Here is a 22,658-nt window from a genome sequence, read left to right as displayed (position 1 = left end):
GCCGAGGTGAATGGATCACCTGAGGTTGGGAGTTCGAGACCAGCCTGACCAACATGGAAAAACCCCATCTCTACTAAAAATACAAAAATTAGCCGGGCATGGTGGCGCATGCCTGTAATCCCAACTACTTGGGAGGCTGAGGCAGGAGAATTGCTTGAACCTGGGAGGCAGAGGTTGCGGTGAGCCGAGATCGTACCATTGCACTCCAGCCTGGGCAACAATAGTGAAACTCTGTCTCAAAAAACAAAACAAAACAAAATAAAAACGAAATTGGCCAGATGTGGTGGCACATGCCTCTAATCCCAGCTACTTGGGAGGCTGAGGCAGGAGAATCACTTGAAACCAGGAGGCAGAGGTTGCAGTGAGCCAAGATCATGCCACTGCACTCCAGCCTGAGCAACAAGAGTGAAACTCCATCTAAAAAAAAAAAAAAAAAAAAAAAAAATCTAACTGACAGCATGGCTGTGAAAGCCAAATGAGATGATTCTGTGAAGGTCTCTGAAATAGCAGGCGAAGAAATTATTTGTAGTAGTTTTTTCATTAATAACAGTGCTGCTAACATCTCTATTGCAGTTTATAGTTTACAGGAGTCCTTCTCAAACTCTAACATGCATATGAAACACTGAGGGGTCTTGCTGAAATGCAGATCTTAGATTCAGTAGGTCTGGGCTTGGGCTGAGATGTTGCTGTTCACATACCACACTTTGAGTACCAAGAGTTTCCAGTAATTTGCAAACATGAAAATTTCTAACAGTAGGCTCCTAGCAGACTTCCAGTTACCAGTTGTTTGTATATCTCACTTGTTATATGGTCAAAATAGCCTGCGCCTTTAATATCCTACAGGTGATATAATTGAGTGATGCAGATTTTTAAAGTAGAAACTAGGATTTACACAAGATTTTCCTAAGTGTGCTTGATATGTCAATAGATGTTACTTTAAAAAGATGTGGTCAGCCAGGCATGGTGGCTCATGCCTGTGATCCTAGCACTTTGAGAGGCCAAAGCAGGAGAATCCCTTGAACCCAGGAGTTTGAAACCAGCCTGGGCAACATAGGAAGAACCTGTCTTAGAAAAAAAAAAAAAACATGTAGTCACATACATTTAGTGAACCTCGGGTTAAATAAATTAAGCCAAATTCTTTACTTCAGAGTGTTATCACTTATGATGCTCTAAGAAATTATCCCCCATATTTATTTATTTATTTATTTACTTATTTATTTTTGAGACAGAGTCTCACTCTGTCGCCAGGCTAGAGTGCATTGGTGTGATCTCGGCTCACTGCAACCTCCACCTCTCAGGTTCAAACAATTCTTCTACCTCAGCCTCCCAAGTAGCTGGGACTACAGGCACGTGCCACCACGCCTGGCTAATTTTTGTATTTTTAGTGGAGACGGGGTTTCACCATGTTAGCCAGGATGGTCTCGACCTCTTGATCTCATGATCCACCTGCCTCAGCCTGCCAAAGTGCTGGGATTACAGGCGTGAGCCACCGCGCCTGGTCTACGCCTCACATTTCTGAGATTTGATAATTTTTTCTGAAATAAACAGACAGTAGACAGACTAATAGGAGAAAAAGCATACCAATTTATTAACATGCACATGAATGGGAGTCACATAAAGCTTGAAACTCAAAGAAGGGCAAGATGATTAAAGCTTAAATACCCTCTTCATAGGGGAGAGGAAGTGCGGGGATATAGGCAACTTTAGAAGAAGAGTAAATGATTTTTAGGGGAGATGAATGGTTTTGAAGAACAGACAATAGCCTGGGACAAATTTTGCCTGGGCTCTGGGTGTGGTGTCAACTCTAGTATTCCTTTTTGCAATATGCATCAGTTTCCTCCAGTAGGTGAAATATGTGGGGAAGGGATTCACAGCAATTAAATATCTTCCAGAGGAGCCTTTAGGTTGAGAACTTCAGAGAAAACCCTTCCCTGCATTTGCTGCTCCCCAGGTACTCTCAGTTTGAAGTCCAAAACAGCATATTTTAGGATATCATTTTCTGAGCCCCAACAGTGCTTTCTTTCTCATATTAGTAACATAAAATCCAAACAGAAATTGCTTAAATAAGGATATTTTATTTTTCTCCCAATACAAGACATCTGGCAGCAGGGAAATTCTAATTAATCCAGTGGCTCAGAGACATGATTAAAGACCCAGATTCCTTCTGTCTTCTTGCTCTGCCATAGATGGCACAGCACACAGGCCTTGTCCTCAGGATGGCTATCCTTACGACCAGAAGTTGACTGTGGCAAAATAAACATCACATCCTGATGATGGCCAAAGGCAAAAAATGGTTATTGCTTGTTTGTCTTTTTCTTTCAGATGTTGTATTTTTCAGTGCTAGAATTCCCACTGAGGTCTTTTTACAGTTTTTGTTTATCTGCTGAGATTTCCCATCTTTTCATTCATTGTGAGCATATTCTCATTTACATTCTTGAAAATGGTTATAATAGCTGCTTTAAAATTCTTGCCTGTTAGTTTTTACATCTGGGTTGTCTCAAGGTTGTTCTCCATTGATTCCTTTTTCTCTTTTGTATGGGTCACATTTTCCTGCTTCTAATGTCAAGCATCTTTGAACTGTCTCCTGAATATCGCGAGTGTACGGTGTAGGAACTCTGGATTTCTTTTGTTCTTCTGAAAAGTATTACTGTTTGTGCTTATTTGTTTTAGCTAGCAGTTAAATTGGCTGAACTCTCAAACTGCAAATGCTCTTCCCTCTGATGAATAGGAGCTGAAATCATTATTTTATTTTTTTATTTTTATTTTTGTAGAGATGAGGTTTTGCTACATTGCCCAGGCTGGTCTAGAACTCCTGGTCTCAAGCAATCCTCCTGCCTCAGCCTCCCAAAGTGCCTGGATTACAGATGTGAGCCACTGCATCTGGCTGGGAGCTGAAATCTTAGTTTAGATCACTTAGCCTTAGGCGTGCAGCTTGGAGTCTGTCCTGCACATGTGGGGTTCAGAGATTTGAGCAGAGTCTATACACAGAATTTGAGGCTACTCATTTATGGCTCCTTCTCCTTTCCAGGATTTCCTACCTCACTTTCCAGCTGTGTAGTCACCAGAACTCTGTCTTCTGGTTTTTCATGCCAGTACAAGCGTGAGCTTTATATCCTAGTTTTAACCAACCCACACATCCCTGACTAGGGGCTTCCCTCAGCAAACAAACTACAAAAAATTAAAAAAAAAATCCATTGCTATTCCCTTCTTCCAAGTATTGTCTCCCCTCCAATATCCATGCCTTTTGTTTACTCTCCAGGGTTTTCATAGTTGCTTTTTATAATTTTGTCATGTGGGAGGTTCGTGGTCCTATGAGAGCTACTCAGCCGCTACTGAATGCAAAATTTTTTTTTAGTGTCCTTTTAAAGAGCAAAGACATCTTTCTCAGAATTCCCCAGCAGGCTTATTCTCTACCTTATGGCCAGAATTGTTTTCATCTGCTCTTTCTTAAACTCCTCTGTTCTGGGGTCTTCTTGTCCTGAAGGGCTTGGCTGCCCTGAAGAAAGTAACAGAATTAGGATTTGTTTAGTCAGGAAGAAAGGGACCAGAATCCAATAAAACATGCTACACAGAACTTTTCAGTGCCTTTAATATGAAGGTTTGCTTTGTCGCTCTCCAAGTGCTTATCCCAATCTCACCTGCAATATTCCTTAACTGTATTTATTTGATTTAGAAGTCCCTTATCCACAGAGATTTGTCAGGACTGGTCTGAACTTCTGGAAGCAGCAAGGTTTCAAGGCCACCCTTTGGTCACAATGCTCAGTGTGCTGCCCCACTATGACAGTCTGGCCAACAGATTCTGGGTTGTATCACCTATTCCAACTCATCATTCTGTTGTGAACCACAGCAATGGTTCAGACCAAAACTTGAGGTCTGAACCAATTGCTGGAACAGACCCTTCTAGTGACCAAGTGAGTATTATCCCAGTTTTGCACAACCTGTTCCTAGAAGGTGGATTTCTCATGAAAAATCCAAAGACGAAGGGTCTTTCCTTGGAACCACAGCTAAATTTAGGGCTCAGGGCTTTACTCTGTCAGTTATATTTAAGCTAAACCAAGCTGAGGAGTTGGTGACTTTCATGGGGTTATTGCTTTGCAGGTTATCTGGGGAACTCCTCCAAACCATCAATTATCCGCTGCGAGCAGTTAAAACTGTGTTTAAAGAAAAAAAATATTGAAAAGGTGATGTAAATATACCAGTAAAGACTATTTTGAAAAAGAAAGATCCTCGCAATCCTGCCACACAATGGTTTTCACTGTACAGTCCCTCTCCACACACCCATATTTTTATGTATTATATTTCCTTGATTATAAAATACTATCAGTTTTAAGATCCAACATTGATTTAGTAAAAGCTTTTCAGGAGAAAAAAACACTGTGAGAACCTAATAAGAATGACCATTAATACTATACAGCCATAAAAAAGAATGAAATCATCCTTTGCAGCAACATAGATGTAGCCAGAGACCATTATCCTGCACAAATTAACTCAGGAACAGAAAACCAGATACCGCATGTTCTCACTTGTAAGTGGGAGCTAAACAGTGGGTACTCAAGGACATAAAGATGCAACAGTAGACACTGGGGTCTACTAGGGAGGGAGGGAGGAGGGCAAGGGTTCAAAAACTATTGAGTACTATGCTTAGTACCTGGGTGACAGGATCAATTGTACCCCAAACCTCAGCATCACAAAATGTACCCAGGTAACAAATCTGCATATGTATTCCCTGAATCTAAAATAAAAGTTGAAATTTTTTTTTTTTAAATGAATGACCATTGAGGCCAGGCTCATACCTATAATCCCAGCACTTTGGGAGGCTGAGGCAGGAGGATCACTTGGGGCCAGGAGTTTGAGGCCAGCCTGGGCAACATAGTGAGACCCCATCTCTACAAAAAATTAAAAATTAGGCAGGTGTTGTGCTGTGCGCCTATAGTCCTAGCTACTAGGAGACTGAAGCAGGAGGATTGCTTGAGCCCAAGAGTTCAAGGCTGCAGTGAGCTATGACACACCACTGCACTCCAGCCTGGGTGACAGAGTATGACTCTCTCCCTAAATATAAAAATAAGGATAAAAAATAATAAAATGGCAATTGATGGTGAGATACATCTTAATATCAGAAACCTTACAACGTGGGGGGAAAATATGTGCCTTAGGATTGAGAAATATATGGAAAAAGTATATTTATTTTACTTTTACTTTGCTATGTATCAGAAAGTGTTTTAAATTATTTAAATTTTGAATCAGAAACACATTCACATGGTTCAACATTCAGAAGGTGCAAAAGTATTGTCAGGGACAGGTTTCCCTACTCTCCATCTCTTGGTCCCCTCCCCAGAGGCCACCAATGTTTTCAGTCTCTTGTGTCTCATTCAGAGGTAGTTTATCCTTATATCTGAAAGTGAAGTCTTATGTTCTTTGCCCCCTTTTTTACACAAATAGTAGCATATTATACACCCTCTTCTGAACCTCATTTTGTACTTAAAATATCATACAGATGAATCCACATCAGGTCTGTTTCGATTATTTTTATTTATTTTGTTTTTCTAAGATTACATCACAAGCATTTCTCTATCTTTCCATATGATTGTTTTCTGGGGCAGGGAGGAGGGTGTGGGCTCTGTCACCCAGCCTGGAGTGCATGCAGTGGTGCCATCACAGCACACTGCAGCCTCAACCTCCCAGGCTCAAGCGATCCTCCTGCCTCAGCCTCCCAAGTAGCTGGGACCACAGGCATGCACCACCACACCCGGCTAATATTTTATGTGTGCGTTTTGTAGAGATGAGGTTTTGCCATGTTCCCAGGCTGGCTTTGAACTCCTGGGCTCAAGCAATCCTCCCTCCTTGGCTTCCCAAAGTGCTGGGATTACAGGAATGAGCCACCAAGCTTGGCCATGATCATTTTAATGATCATTTTTAATGATTGTTCACTTTTGTGAGGTGACTAGACCACAATTTCATAACAAATCCCTGTTGGTGGACACTTAGGTTGTTTCCAGTGTTTTGCTATGATAGAGAGCACTGCGATGACCATCACTCATTCAACAGATATTTTTCTGACCACCATGAATGGCGAGCCTCCTGTGTACCAAAGTGTCTTCCCCTAAGGGACTTACAGTCAAACAGCAGGAACAGCCAGGGAAGTAAATAAGGCACAGAAGTTCTCCCATCCCCCAAAGAGCCTCTGAGGACAGTCTGGGCTCCCACATGAGGACAAGAGAGGAAAGTGCTGATGGGATTACCTACATGTTCAGGTCAATATAAATTAACAAGTTAGGTTACAATTCATTCATCAGGCTTGTGAGTTTGGTGAACGTGTGTCCACCTCAGACGTAGTTCCAATCTTCATGCACTGACTATACCACGGTCTTAGGCCCCAGCTGCACTGAACTTACAAAAGTGAGAAATAAAGAATAAAAACAGTTAACACTTGGTAAGCACTTGCCATGTGCCAGGAGAAACCCCTAGGAGGCAAGTTTAATTATTTTCCCGTTTTCTAGATTAGAAAGCTAAGGCACAGAGATGTCAAATAATTTGTCAAAGGTGCAACTAACATAGCTGTGTCTTGAACTAAGACAGCTGGACTCCCTAAGTGGCCATACTGTACTGCCCTGAGAAAGGCGGCTGGACTAAACTCTGGTGGCACATCTTGTCTTTGCTCCATGGATGCTGATCCGATCCCTTTCTCTTCTTTTAACCAGGGTAAACTCAGGGTGCCTTTATTTCTCGTTTATTGGATGAACATTTTCCTAGGATGAGCACGGCTTTTTATCCTCTGGGGAGAATTGCCTGCCAGAGCCTTTGAGATTGGGATCTCTTTCTCCACTGGGGAGGGGGTGCAGAGGTTCTTCCAACCCTGCAGCCAGGCAGTGCAAGGAGACTGAGAGCCTGGGGGTGACCCAGACCTCACACAGTTGGTCCTGGGGCTACAGAAGCCCAGGCTGATCCTCTGGTTCAGACCTGTCCCACCTTCAATCCACTTTCCCCTGTCCCCCACCTCGTCCCACCCTACCTCTGTCCCACAGACAACCCTCCCATCCTCCACTGCTCCCACTCTGCCCTCAGTCCCCAGACAACAGCAAGCCTAAATCTCATTAGCCAGACGGGGCTACACAGCACATATAATGAAACCTCCTGCCCCATTTCTAATAATTCAATTTCTTCATAGCTATTGGAACAAAAGGCCCTCTTCACCTCAGAATATTCCAAATGCCAAAACAAATAGCAGCGCACAGAAAATGTGACCATCCACAGCAATTCTTCTTTGTTTACTGTAATGGAAGTAACAATGAAAACAACGCAAGAGGCTGGCAGTGAAAAATGGATTTCCCTCCACCTGCAAGCCCTAGTCCTCTCCTCAGAAGTAACCATCCTCAGCATGAAATGTTACATGCATATACATAGAGGAGCTCTTCCTCTACCTTTTAGACATAAATGGTAGCATACTATATTGCTTGAATCCTTGTTTCTTTATCGTTATTTTTCCTTCTTACCAATACATCTTGGATAACTTTCCCTATGAGCACACCCAGGTCTATAATTATTCTTTTCAATAGCTGCAGAGAATTGCATTATGTGGCTATACCATCATTCATTTAACTAGCTTGCCATTGATATACTTTTAGCTTATTTCTGGATCTTTGTTATTACAATTGATGCTGTATTTAAAAATTCTGTGCATATATTTTTGGAGGACTCCTATGAGTATTTCTGTAGGATAAATTCCTGCAAGTATTGATTTTTAAACAGATGGTGCCAAATTGCCCACCAAAATGCAGCTTTCCAAAGGAGACTGAATGAATAGCTTAGGCTTGATGGTCAAATCGTTTAAAATAACCAAGATTTTATTTTATATGGGAGAGCATCCTGATGCCTTTAAAACATAAACCATAAACACAAAAATATAAACTATAAAAGAAAAGAATGATACAATTTATTACATTAAAATTTAAATCTTTTGTATCACCGAAGACACCATTAAAATGTTGACTAAAAACCTGCACACTGGGAGAGGATATTTGCAATGCATTCAGCGGAGCCAATATTAGTACCAACGTCTACATGTTGTTAACAAAAAGACAACACTCCCCCTGCCCTGCATTCCCAAATGGAAAAAGGCTAAGAACAAGCTATTCAGAGAAAAGGAAACTGGAACAACCAATGAATGAAATGATGCCCAGCTTCACCAAAAAATAAGGAAAATATAAATTAAACAACAGTGAGATAGCATTTCATACCCCTCAGACTGGCAAAATGTTTTAAATCTGGTAACAAGAGAAGTGACGTGATTAGGTCTCTTATAAACACTCAGTGAGAGTGGCAACTGGCACACCAACTCTAGAGAGCAATCGAGCAACTCCTTGTAGAGTTGCAGAAGTGCCCACTGTATTAACCATGCTTTCTTATTTTGTGAATTTTTGATGTTCTGGCATTTGTGGCCTCACTGAAGGGGGCGAGGCTGCCCCTTCCAGGGCTACCCCATTCTTAGAGATAGCAGAGGGCTGGGATGGGTGGGGCAGTGGCGCCTCTCATATGTAAACTAGCCCATGCTCTGATCCACCCTCTCTATCTGGCTTTTACACTCCAAGAGGCAAAATCACCCAGAGCCAGGCACCAGTCAACTAGAGACCACCCCTATGACCCAGAGCCTGCCACCTTGATTTGAATCAGCCAGTCCTAAGCCGCTTCCCTGCCCCTAAGCTGCTTCCCTGCTTCCCTTCCCTTTCCCATGGGAAACACCGTAAAGGCTCTGGGCTGTGCTCTCCTTTCATCCCTTCTGCCCGCTGACCGAACCTGGGGCTTCCCCATGCGGTCCTGCATGGCAAGGAAATGCAAGTATGTGTAATAGAAATCTCTTCAATGACACTAGCCTCTCCATGTGGTAACTCAGTCACCTCCATCAACTGAAATCCTGTGGGTACCATTGATAAACCCACATTGTGACCTGAGAAATTCCTATGCAGGGCCAAGGAAGGATGTACACAAGAGCGTTCACTGTGGCATTGCTGGTTACAGCAAAACACTAGAAACAACCCAAATGTCCATCAGGAGGAGAATGATACATGTTGTCCCATGGTGTCATAATGGGTCACCAGAAAGCAGGAAAATGGAAAAGACTGGAGCCGGGGATCATAACACCGAGTAAAAACAGCAATTTGCAAAATAAAGGCAATGTGTTTGTTTATGTGAAATTTTTAAAAAGATTTATAAAACAATAGTATATATTATTTATAAAACATATTCATATAAAAAACATGGAAGGGAAAGAGTCCCTTCAACCTGGAACACGGTTCTCATGGGAGAGAAAGTGAAGGGTGATATTGATTAGGAAACAGTTTGAGGAGGTTTCACCTGTACTTGTGAGGTCTCATTGCTTTAAAACCAGGGAAATAGCTGAGCCAAATGTAGTAAAATGTTAAGATTTCTTCAGTCTGGCTGGTGGGTATATGAATGTTTGCTGCACTAGTTTGGGTACTTTATGCTAGAGCTCTTTCATTATGAGAAAAAAAGATACTATTTAGGCTGCATGAATAATCTCAAGGTCCTACAAAATAACAGCTCAGGAAGCCAGCAAGCTTCTCAACTGTGCCCATCTCAGCTGTGTCAAACTTTCTCCTCTCTCCTTACATTGTATCTTTAAAAATTCCGGACTTTTTGGAAACATTTAAAGACTTCTACCCCCACCATGGATATGTCTACATGTTTGCTCAAGTATTCAAAAATTAAGTCACACACCTGAAAAGGCCAGTGCTACATTGGAAGGCTGTTTAATTAGTTATCAGGACCAGGCATGGTGGCTCATGCCCGTAATCTGAGCACTTTGGGAAGCTGAGGGGGGCGGGTCACCTGAGGTCAGGAGTTTGTGACTAGCCTAGTCAACATGGTGAAAATCCATCTCTACTAAAAATACAAAAATTAGCTGGGCGTGTTGGCACATACCTGTAATCTCAGCTACTTGGGAGGCTGAGGCAGGAGAATCTCTTGAACCTGGGATGTGGCGGTTGCAATGAGCTGAGATAGTGCCATTGCACTCCATCCTGGGCAACAAAAGCGAAACTCTGTCTCAAAAAGAAAAAAGTTATCAGACCCCCACTGTATTTTTCAGGAGGGGTAGGGAAGAGAAAAAAAATCTACTTCTTGGCTTCTAACAAAAATAAGTTGTTAAACAATTTCTAAAAATATATACAAATTTTCAAATTAAGTTTTTCACAATTTTCATGAATCAGTTATTTTACCTATAATAACAAAGTATCTATACCTTAAAGTATTTCTTTTGTTTTTACTAAAAGCAAAGGGCATATTTCGTTCATTTTTCTCAAAATATGGGCTACATTTTACTAGAAATATTTAAGCGCCCTTGCATTGGCCATGAGGTTTTCAGCATCAAACACCGAGGGAACAGTGATTAAAAGCAAAGACATTGTTTATCTGTCATCATAGGAAGCACACACACAAATGGTGTGAGGGTTGGTGCAGTCACACAAGAATCTCATCAAGGACCCAGGCTTTTTCTTGCTTTCTCTTATACGATTTTTGATGCCTTAGCCAGCCTTCAAATTTGCCCTTGATAATACCCACGCTCTGGTATTCACACTTTTCCTACATTTTACCAGGGGTGGTCTGTGTGACCAATAGAATATAGCTGAGATTACATCAGAGGTTAGGTTATAAAAAGGCTGCAGCTCCTGTCTTGGGCTCACACACTTTCTTTTCCTCGTTATCTCTCTTACTCTCTTCATCTCTCACTGAAGAAAGTCAGCTGCCAAGAAAGTTGGCTCCCAATGGAGAGGCCCACTTGATGAGGCACTAAAGCTTTTGTCAACATTGACCAAGAACTGATACCCACTGGCAACCAGAAGGGTGAGTTTGGAAGTGGGTTCTTTAGCTCCAATGAGCCTTGAGATGACTGCAACCCTGGCTATCAGCCTGAATGCAACCTTGAGAGACAAGAGCAAGAACCACCTGCTAAGCCATTTGCAGTTTCCTGACCCTCAAAAATGGTATAAGATAATACATGCTTATTGTTTGAAAGTGCCATGTTTCAGGGTAAATTGTCATGAAGCAATGGATAATCAATACACTCAGCGTGTCTGTCACATTTCCCCTGATGGAAGTAAAACAGTTGTCATAGATCCACACACCATATGCTCCCAGGACAGTGTTTCTGGCAGGAAGAAAAGGGGATGGAGCTACAGGGGTCTCCCTATGTGACTTTTACCTTTTATCGAGGAGGGAAATCTTTCTAAGAAGCAATCCAGCAGAGTCCCTGTTACTTCTCATTGTCCAGGGAGGTGGGGTCTGATGATCACCGTGAGCTCATGATTCACCCTTAGCTGAAACTGAGGACCAGCCCTTTCAGTTGCTTTACAGGGAGGTGGGCAAGGAGCAAGTGGGCCAGAGATGGCTGCTGGTAGCCAGCAACAGTCTCTGCCAGCCTCCCACAGGCTCCGTTTGTCTGATTGTTTGCACCTGGCATCCTTCATACTCCATATTTACTGTAAGCTGGAAGTTAGGCCTCAATTAGATTGAGGTGACATCATTTTGGCAAGAATATTCACGGGTGATGTTGTGACCTTCCTACTCTACCGAATCAAGAAACCGCCAGGTTCTTCACTAAATTAACATTTTCAGGATGTAAGCAGAGGGTGATACCCCATCAGGCAAAAGCCAATCTGGAGTCTACGTGCATCTTTCTCCCCAGTATCTGTCCTGGGTGGCTTCACATATCTTAAACTTATGGGAAGTCCAGGTTCCTCTAGAAATTCATTTTGGGTTGTCTTGTTGGAAGTGTGTGTGATAAGCAATCTATTTCTCCCACGTGATTTCCTCAGGGATGGATGAGTCATACAAGCAGTGTCAACTTAGTTAAAAAACACCTGCAAAGATCATGAGATGACTAAAAATCAAATACAGAGATGCTGGAAAGTGATTCTTCCTCGATGTCATTCGCTTGAAGTTCTTAGGGCGTGAGTAGAGGCTCAGGAACCAGGGCGAATGAAAGGAACCTTCTCAAGAATTTAGCACCCAGCAGAGGACAGGCTGAGGCCTGCTGCTCACCAGCCCTTGTCAGCTGTGGAGACCAGTCTGCCAGGCTCAGCCTTTAGGGTCCAGGTTAGCGGCTCCTCCATGGCCTTCCCGGGTATAGTCACGGATTTCTGGCTGGCGTGTTTGCATGGAGGAGGCTGTGCGGCATTGCCGTCTCCACGTCCACAGGGAACAGAAACATATGTGCATTCGTGGAAGTCAGCCAGGTCCAAGGAGGTGGGGACAACGGGGGCCATGTCAGGATGCGCTGTCTCTGAAGGGGTGGTGGGTCCCCAGCCCCCCAGGTTCCTGCAGCCCATGTACAGCAGGTGGCCTTGCTTTCTGTTTCACTGGGATGACCTGGAAAAAGAAACTTATCCATAGCTGTCCTCCCCGCAACATGACCCCACACCCTCCTCTGCCTGCTTACCCTTCTCTGCTGCCTCAGTGGCAGGGATCTCTCTTCTTGGTTCTGGTGCCATCCCTGTCCCCCATGGATAGTGCCCATGTCTTGCTGTCATCTCAGATGCACTTAAAGTAAAATCATCCTCCACCCACCTTCCCCAGGTCTGTTCCAGTTTCCCCAACTCTGTGGAAGACAGCCCCACTCCTCCCTACCCCCAGGCTAAAAGTGAGGCCTCAGCCTTGACTCACCCTGCCCATCCAACCAGTCCCTGGCCCTGAGAGTCTTCTGCAGCAATAACTTCATTAACTTGTCTTCCTGCAGCTGCCACCCTGGCCTGGCCACCATCATCCTAGGAGAATGGGCCACCATCCACCTTCCTCATTCTCCAGCTGCAGTCTCATCTTCCTTCCAAGGCTCTGCTGCTTGAGACCTCCCCAAGCTCCTCCGCATGTCACACGTGGATCAAGCCTTCCCCTTTGGACCCTGCCTTTCTATTCCACCTTATCTCTGGGGTCTATTTGTTCCAGAAGCCTTGACTCTTACTACTCTCTGATAACCACAGACACGCTGTGTGCCAGGCATCCTACAGCCATTACCTTTAGCCTTTACAGCTACTGTGCAGCATAGGAATGACAGTATTGTCCCTTTCACAGATGAGGAAAACTGAGGCCCAGAGAAATCATTCACAGGTCACACTGCCTGTAAATAGCAGAGCTGGGATCCAACGTCATGACTCAGAAGGGTTCTCATCCAAAGCCCTTCATCCTGTGAAACAGGTCCCATTACATCCCTTCCCTTCTCTGCAAGAGGCTCTTGCTGCGCCTCGTCCAGTGCCCTGCCTGCTCCTCCCAGCTGCCTCCAGTCCCGCAGCCCACACCTCCGCCGCACAGCTCCTCAGATATTCCAGCCCACACTGCTCAGCCCCGCCTCTTAACTTTTCTGGCAGGATTCTCAGCCCTGCACAGTTTAGTACTTAATTATAGATTGCCTTGTATGGTTTTCTGCTTATTTCACATTTGCCTGTCTTGTTCCCAAGAAGCCTGCAAATGTCTGAATTGGGGATGGAGCGTCTATGTGCTCCTGTCCCCCAGGGCCCCAACACAGCGCACGGCTTGGCACACAAGCCCTCAGTGGAGCTGACCTGACCTCCCAGGAAGGGGGCAGGGTCTCTGCTGTCCAAAAGCTGACTGGACTCCACCCTGACACACCCGCCCCCACTCCAGCAGTATGCCTCACATATCTGCACACACATGCACACATGCATACACACGCATGTACTCACACACACTTTATCTAATCTAAAGCTCTCTCTTCAACCTGAGACAATGATATGCCTGGAATTACCTATCCAAGAGAGAAAACTCCCTCCTAACTGAAGCCTGGCCTTGCCCTCACTGTGGAATTCCCATGCAGATCAGTGAGTCCACCAGAATGGTGCGAGCTCCCCAGGAGCGGGGAAGCCACTGATGTCACATCCTGACAGAGAGGCTGGAGCTGGATTGGCACTTGGTGGAGGCCTTGCTGTCTTGATTCTGATTCTGGTCCTGTTGCTGTGTGGTCTTTGAGGGGAGCGGGAGACGCCATCTTGCCTTCTTTGTTATATCTCCATGAGGGGACATTTTGTGGGTGTGAGGACCACTCCTCCCCGTCAGGACCACATGATACAGCCCCTCAGGGGGCAGAACCGCGGCCCTTGGAGCTAACCCTGGTCCTTTCACACCACCTCCCTTACCAAAACGTCTCTCTGCTCTGACCCCGACTTCCCCACAGGTGACCTCCCGAGCTGCTCCTCCTTGGGGTTAAACATTGCTATCTCACACTTCTCATTTCTGAGCGGGAAGAAGAGCACACAACACGAAGCCTCACACATTTAGAATGATCTAGATTTCAGGTTGATTTCTTCCTGCACACTTAGAAGATAGCATGAGGGCTTGGGGCTTGGCGAGAGGGCACTGACCAAGGTCACAGGGTCAGTGAAGGGCCCGGGAGAAGAGACAGAGAGAGGTGCAGAGGCGGTGGTGGGTGGGGCCTCCAAAGTTAAACTTCTTTTAAAAATTTACCCAGGGCCGATGCTAACATGTAAATAAACAAACAAGTGAATAAACAAAGGGGTGTTTATGTAAGAAAAACAAATAAAAATGCTTGTGTAACACTTCACACATACCACAGAGCCTAAAGGAGCCCAGGAGGGGCATCTCTTTTGGGGGACCCGTCCAAAAGAGACGGGGTAGGCACCATCCTCCTGGAGGGAGGCGGGCTTGGAAGCCCTTCACTGCTGCAGCAGCATGTTGGGGAGGGAGGTGTCCACCGATAACCATCACGGAGGTTTTGCAACTGAATGTTGCAGCTGAGGGCTGGGCAGAGCCCGCCTCCTTGGGCATGGCCCTGCGTTGGGGAGCAGTGAATGCGCCCTGGTATACCACGGATGGGCAGAGGGCTGAGGATCCCGTGCTCAAGATGAATCCAGCCAAGAAATGAAGCCAGTGGGGGGCTCACAGGATCAGGACCCTGCTCACACACCAGGAGGGCCTTCTGCATCTCATCCTGGGGCCCCTTTCCAACCTTTGAGGTTGCCTCCTGGTGGAGCTTAACAGGCCGAGGCAGCTTCCTGATCAGCCTGTGGTTGCTCCAGCCAGGTAGACAGACACATTCCAAGCTCCAGGGTGGCAGAGAAGCTGGGCAGGGAGTTCCTACAGGGAGCGGCAGCCCAGGCTTGGGCAGGCAAGTGCTGAAGGGTGGCTCCGCCTTCCGCAGAAAGCCAGAGGCCAAGGAGATGGAAGAACAGGTGTTCAAGGGGGACCCGGACACCCCTCACTCCATCTCCTTCTCCGGCAGTGGATTCCTCTCCTTCTACCAGGCAGGGGCCGTGGACGCCCTGCGGGACCTGGCCCCCCGGATGCTGGAAACAGCCCACCGCTTTGCAGGGACATCGGCTGGTGCTGTGATCGCCGCCCTGGCCATCTGCGGGATTGAAATGGGTAAGGCCTGTGTTCTGGGTCCCCTGGGAAGTCTCTTGGGGGATTCCACAGAGACAGAAAGAGCGTGAGGGAGGCTGGGAATGCTTTGGGGGACAAAGCCAGGCCTGGGTGGCAGGAAGGGAAGGGAAGAGCTGGTTGGAGTAGGATAGCAGCTGTGACATTTGAAGGTTGGGGTCTGCCAGGCCCCAGTCTCTAACCTGTAGGGTGAGCCTGGACCCCTGTCCCTCTCCCTCAGTGCCCTTACCTGTGAGATGCTCTGTCTCCCAGAGCCTGGGAGAGTGAAGGGCAGTATCTCCCTTGAACATCGAACATGGTGCTGTCAGAAGCTACACCGCGGCAGTCATACATTGGGGTTCAGTGTTGCTCCTGCCTGGCCTCTTTCAAAATGCAAATACCCTTGGGAGAGGCAACTCTTCAAATCTCTATGACCCTGATGGGGATGTATTGTCCACCATTTCCAGGTGGCTGGAAAGGATGAATGCCCTGAGGCTGGAGGGGTAGACAGGAGGGAGCCCAGAGTGGGAGAAGAATAGGAAGGGGTGGGGAGAGACTACAGAAGCTCTCACTTCACCTGCTGTCCTGCTGGTCCAGGACCCTCAGCGAGAAGGACTGCTACGCTGCTAACCCAGAGAGAAACACTGTTCCGGGGAGCAGATGCATCTAGCAGCCCCAAGGAACAAGCCCAACAGCCTAGTGGGCTACCTTGGAGGGGCATTTATTCATTTACAGAGCTCCTGTTCTAGACGGAGCTCTGTTCCAGGCACTGAGGACAAAGTCCCTGCCCTTGTGGAGCAGAAATTCTAGAGAAAAGAAACAGATAATAAACATTCAAACAAGGCACCTTCTAGTGTAAGGTCGGGAAGTGATATGATCTGTGAATAAAATTAAAGCAGGAAAGGGACTGAGAATAAAATGGAGACTATTTCAGGAAGATGGTCAGGGAAGCCTTTCTGAGGAGGTGACATTCAAGCCTAGAGCTGGGTATAGTGACAGAACAAGCTACTGGGAGCTCCTGAAAAGGAGAATTCCTGGTGAAGCAGCAGCCGCGAAGCCTGTGGTGTGGAAAAGGTGGTGGGAGGTCGACAGGGGCCAGGTCATGTGGCCTTAGCCACAAGCTCTGATCTCACCTAAGGGAGGGGGAGTACAGATGGCTGTGACAGCAAGTGGGGAGGGGGCAGAGGGCGTGAGCTCCTCAGGAGGGATCCCAGCTCTGCCATTTCATGATGCGTGCCTGAAGCAAGTTATTGAACGTTCTGCGCCTCTCTTTCTCCATCCAGAAAAGGGCGATCCTAATAGCGCCTAGTTCCCGGCATTGTTATAGCAGCGGTCTCCAGCCTTTTTGACACCAGGGACTGGTTTTGTGAGAGACAATTTTCCCACACACCAGGGTTGATGGGGGATGGTTTCAGAATGATTCAAGTGCATTACATTTGTTGTGCACTTCTATTGTCATTACATTTTAATATATAATGAAATAATTATACAACTCACCATAAGGTAGAATCAGAGCCCTGAGCTTGTTTTCCTACAAGTAGACAGTCCCATCTGAGGGTGATGGGAGACAGTGACAGATCATTAGGCATTAGATTCTCATAAGGTGTGTGCAACCTAGATCCCTCCCATGCACAGTTCACAATAGGGTTCATGCTCTATGAGAATCTAATGCCACCACTGATCTGACAGGAGGCAGAGCTCAGGCAGTAATGTGAGCGATGGGGAGCTGCTATAAATACAGATGAAGCTTCACCCGCTGCTTACCTCCTGCTTTGAGGCCTGGTTTCTAACAGGCCACAGACCCAGAGCCATGGTCTGGGGGTTGGGAACCCCTGGTTATAGGATTGGCTGAGCTAATATGAATACCTACTTAGAACAATACCTGGCATATGGCAAGTGTTCGGAATGTGGCAACCATCTGATTAGGCTTCTTAAGATCTCTGAACGATGGGCAGAGTGTGTTTGAGGGAGCAAGGTGGAAACTAGATAAGGGAAGAGATTGGGTTCAGGATGTGCTTTGAAAGTAGAGCCAATGAGACTTGCTGAAGGGCCGGCTGGGCTGTGTGAGGGAGAGGCTGCAGACAATAGCCTCCTCCCAGCCCAAGCAAGGTGCCTTCCTGGCTGGGGACCTCTATGCTGGGTGGAAAGTCTTTATTTTAAAGAATAATAGTAATGCCCATTCACTGAGTACCTCTAATGCGTAAGATAATTTTTTCTTTTTAATATCTCACAAGTAATAAACACATTTTTCTTACTGGACAAAATTCAAACAATGCGAAAGTGTATAGAGTAAAAGTAGAAAATAGAGGCCAGGCACGGTGGCTCATGCCTGTAATCCCAGCACTTTGGAAGCCTGAGACAGGTGGATCAGGAGTTCAACACTAGCCTGGCCAAATGGCGAAACCCCTTCTCTACTGAAAAAATACAAAAATTAGCCAGGCGTGGTGGTACACACCTGTAGTCCCAGCTACTCGGGAGGCTGAGGTGGGAGATTGCTTGAACTCCAGAGGCGGAGGTTGCAGTGAGATCGCGCCACTACACTCCAGCCTGGGTAACAAAGCCAGACTCTGTCTCAGATAAGGAAATAAATAAAGAGTAGAAAGAAAGCCTCCATTTGCCCAACTGCCCCTAATCCCACCCTCCCTCCTCCAGCCAGTGTTAAGGGCTAGGCATGGATCTTTCCAGATCTTTTTAATGCACAGTCTTCTGTGAATGTAGCCATTAATGGCTCTTCCCCAGTGAACTCCAGGCCTTCAGAATGGGGCTAGGGTGACAGCCCCACTCTATCCTGGAGTCTCAGAAGTCCTGCCTTGGAAACACCTGGTGCAGGGATTCTCTCTCCTTTTCCAGGTGCCTGCGTTGCTCATCTGCTCCATTACCCTCACTCTTCTGTCTTTATGTCATCTTAAAATACAGCATCTGGGCACAGTGGCTCATGCCTGTGATCCCAGCACTTTGAGAGGCCAAGGCGGAAGACTGTGTGGGTTCAGGAGTTCAAGACAAGCCTGGATAATACAGGGAGACCCCATCGCAAAATAAAAAAAAAAAAAAGAAGAAGAAGAAAGAAAGAAAAGATTTTTCAGACCTAATTTAACTCATTCAGTTTGATGAATACTGCTGCAAACCTACTTGGCCAGGCTGTGATGGTCATGGACGGCAGTGGTGGGAACTAAACCCTGTAAAAAGGACATCAAGCAGTGGGGTGTAATCAAGGACTAGACTGTGGGCTGCTCGTAATTATGGCAGAAGTCAAGGGAAGGGTGAGGGAGGTATGTGTGGGACTCACTCTGTCCGCTCAGCAGCATGTTTGTGAAGCTCGTCAGTCACTCCAGTCTAGTTCATTCACTCATTTTAACTGTCATACAATTTACTCTTAACTAGCACTTCCTTTATATCAGGCACTGTTCTACCTCTGGCATATTAACTCATTCAGTCCTCACAACAGCCCTCCCAGGTGAAAACTGTTATGATCCTCATTTTACAGAGGAGGAAACTGAGTCACAGAAAATTTAAATAACTTGCCTACAGTCACACAGATAGCACTTGGTAAAGCTAGAATTTGAAACCAGTCTGGCCAGAGTCTACATTCTTATCCTTTAAATTGCCCTGCTTAACAATGCAATGTTAAGTGGTGCGGAGGCAGGATCAGGTAGTCTCTCTGAGCAGGTGGAATTTCCACACAGACCTGAAGTGGGTAAGGGAATGAGCCCAAGAATATCTTGGGGAGAGCATTCTACGCAGAAGCAAAAGTCTCATCGTTAGTTAGAAGCCGAAAAGGAAGCAGGGCTAGGTCTCTGGTTTTTCTTCAAGTCTCTGTATTCCTATGCCACAGTATAGTTAGTCATTTTATTGATGGATTTGACAAATTTCCTTGTGGCTACAACCATCCTTGTTTGTATCTCCCAAGCTCACATGGAATGTGTATCATTCTAGGGTATTTGTATCATTAACTTTGTTAATGACTTTGATAAGTTACTCTCCAAAGCAGTTGTACCAATTTAACCACAAGCAGCAGATATGAGTTCTAATTTCCCCACAATGTCACACTTGAAAATCTTATGCCAATATAATAAATGTGAAATTGTATCTCATCTACTGTATTTAGTCTATCTATCCTGATTGCTAGTGATGTTCAGCATCCCCATGTACTTATTGACCACCAGACGTTTCCTCTTCTGTACTTTGCCTGCTCACCACCTTTCCCTGTTTTTTTCCTACTGAGTTATCTTTTTCCTTTAAGGTATAGGTGTTCTTTATATATTCTGTACACTTATCATTCACCAGTTACACACAATGCACCTCTCTTTTCCCACTCTATTTCTTGTATCTTTATTTTGCTTTGATGTCTTTTGTTATTCAGATTTTAATTTTAATGCTGTCAAATGCATCCATCTTTTCATCTTACAACTTGGGTTTTGTTTTGTTTTGTTTTTGAGACTAGGTCTCATCCTGGCACCACATCGGAGTGCAGTGGCATATTCATGGCTCACTGCAGCCTCGAACTCCTAGGCTCAAGTGATCCTCCTACATCAGCCTCCTGAGTAGCTGGGACCACAGGTGCGTGCCACCATGCCCGTCTAATTTTTAAAAATTTTTTGTAGAGCCAGGGTCTCACTATGTTGCCCAGGCTGGTCTTGAACTCCTGGGTTCAAGCAACCCTCCCTCCTCAGCCTCCCAAATTGCAAGGGTTACAGGCGTAAACCACCGCACCTGGCCATCCTCTTATAATTTGTGTTTTAGAATATCTTTATTACAATGATTTCTTCTACATTGTCTTTCAAAAGTTTTAAAAGTTTCATATTTAGGTTAATTCCTCAGGAATTTGTTTGTTAATGCTTGAGGTAGAAATCTAATTTTTAAATTGTTTTGCCATGTGATAGCCAATTAGAGGCTATCTCCACACTTACTTGAAATGCTGCTTCTGGAATATTCAAGTGTCTCTTCTATTCTGTTGGCTAATTTGTCTATTTCTGTTTTAATCATTATAGTCTTATAATAAAGGGTTCATCACATATGACAAGCAATCTCCTCCTCTTTCTCCTCCTTTTGTCTTCTTCAAATGTTGCCTCCATTATGTTTGGCCCTTTCCCTGCCCCATGTGAAAAGCTGTGCTGGGCTTTCGACTGAAATTGCATCTTCCCATTTATAAATATAGTTGATCTTTCTATTCTGGTCTTTTTTTTATCCTTCAGTAAAGATTATGTGTGTTTTATTAGATTGTTTTTCCCTTGTAGTTTTATTTTTTATTGCTATGGGAAATGGGATCTTTTTCACCTATGCCATTTTCCTTCCTTCCTTCCTTCCTTCCTTCCTTCCTTCCTTCCTTCCTCTTTCTTTCTTCCTTCCTTCCTTCCTTCCTTCCTTCCTTCCTTCCTTCCTCTTTCTTTCTTTCTTTCTTTCTTTCTTTCTTTCTTTCTTTCTTTTTTCTTTCTTTCTTTCTTTCTTTCTTTCTTTCTTTCTTTCTTTCTTTCTTCTTTCTCTTTCTTTCTTCTTTCTTTCTTTCTTTCTTTCTTTCTTTCTTTCTTTCCTTCCTTCCTTCCTTCCTTCCTTCCTTCCTTCCTTCCTTCCTTCCTTCCTTTCTTTCTTTCTTTCTTTCTTTCTTTCTTTCTTTCTTTCTTTCTTTCTTTCTTTCTTTCTTTCTTTTCTTTCTCTTTCTGAGTCTTGCTCTGTTGCCCAGGCTAGCATCCAGTGGTGTGATCTCAGCTTACTGCAACCTCCACCTCCTGGGTTCAAGAGATTCTTCTGCCTCAGCCTCCCGAGTAGCTGGGCTTACAGGCACCCACCGCCACGCCCAGCTAATTTGTGTATTTTTAGTAGACACAGGGTTTCACCATGTTGGTCAGGCTGGTCTCGAACTCCTCACCTTAAGCAATCCACCCACCTCGGCCTCCCAAAGTGCTGGGATTACAGGCGTGAGACACTGCACCCAGTTAGCATTTTCTGAGGCTCTCCTCAAGGCCATGTCCCTACTTCTGTAGCCAGTTTGGGGATTTTCTGTCCTGAGATCCTGTGTTTCTTTCCTGTGAAAGCTGAGGTGGCAGAGGTGCTTCTTCTGGCGTGTATGCCCAGTTCTGTGACTAGGCCAGTTCAAGGCACATGAAAATGTTGTAAAAGCACTTAACATAGTGCCTGGTTTTTACTAGAGATGTGGTAACCTTCATTAATCCGTTCATTCACCTAAGAGGGGTGGTCTCTGTGATTGCCACTGGGGGATCCAGAATTTCCAATCTTGTCAGAAGTGGGGTTGGAAACATGCCTTGAAGCTGCATTTGCATAATTTTGAAAAATAAAATGTTTCTTATCAAAGAACAGTGATTTGGCAGACTTAAAACCCTACTCCCACTTAAGCTACTTCTTGGCACCTTTCTCCCTGTAAAAAACTGGCAAGCCAGTCTGTCCGTCCCTTCCTTCCTTCCTTCCTTCCTTCCTTCCTTCCTTCCTTCCTTCCTTCCTTCCTTCCTTCGTTCCTTCCTTCCTTCCTTGCTTCCTTTCTTCCTTCTGTGTTAGTTGATCACATACTAGGCCCTGCAGAGGATGCGAAGATATAACACAAAATGAAACTCTGATCTTGCTACAAGGAGCTTACAGTCCACTCAAACTTAAAGGCAGCTACCAAACAGTTATAATGCAAGAAAGCTCCTATTGAATGTTAGAGAATTATAAGGCATAGGAGTGCAGAGGAATGGAGAAAACACTTCCAAACATGGAAGGCCTCATAGAAGCAGTATTTGAGCTAGTCCATGCTTGAAATGTGAGTAGAAGTTGGACAGGTAGAGACAGGTTGGGCAGGAACCAAGGCTTCCAGCAAGGACATAGCATGACAACACGACAAAGCCACACAGTGGGGAAACATGATGCCTCCAGAGCATGGTAAACAGTGCAAGTCAACTGACATCGGGAGTTTAAAGGCATTGCCTTTCCTGTGGTCCAAGTGTCCCCTGCCATATCTGTACTCCAGCTAGTGGGAAAGGGAAAATGGAAGGGCACAGTCTTTTAGAGCAGGACTTGGAGGTAACACATGTCCCGTCAGCTACATCCCATGGATTGGAATTTAGTCACATGGTCACACCTGACTGCAAGAGAACCCAGGAAATGTAGACTTTATTTTGGGAGGCCATGTGGCCAGCTAAAAATTGGAGGTTCAATTACAAAGGAAGAAGGGGAGAATGGGTATTGGGGACAACCAGAAGTCTCTGTTGCAACAACCATAATCAATGGCATGAGGATCCTGGAGAAACTCTGCCCCTGCCTGAAACCAA

The 22,658-nt window shown here is 45.2% G+C and overlaps 1 protein-coding gene across 1 annotated transcript in view; it reads left to right on the top strand.

The window, feature by feature from the left end:
- Positions 1 to 14,802: 14,802 nt before the first annotated feature.
- The window catches only part of PNPLA1 (patatin like phospholipase domain containing 1), a 43,955-nt gene continuing 36,099 nt past the window's right edge, over positions 14,803 to 22,658 (top strand). Inside the window, exon 1 of the mRNA XM_055264334.2 lies at positions 14,803 to 15,405. Within this exon, the coding sequence (XP_055120309.1) occupies positions 15,201 to 15,405 (205 nt within the window). The 5' untranslated portion in view covers positions 14,803 to 15,200. The remainder of the gene's footprint in view (positions 15,406 to 22,658) is intronic.

This window comes from Symphalangus syndactylus, chromosome 23 (genome assembly GCF_028878055.3).
Source record: "Symphalangus syndactylus isolate Jambi chromosome 23, NHGRI_mSymSyn1-v2.1_pri, whole genome shotgun sequence".
Taxonomy (NCBI): Eukaryota; Metazoa; Chordata; class Mammalia; order Primates; family Hylobatidae; genus Symphalangus; species Symphalangus syndactylus.
This window is presented reverse-complemented; position numbering and strand designations above follow the sequence as displayed.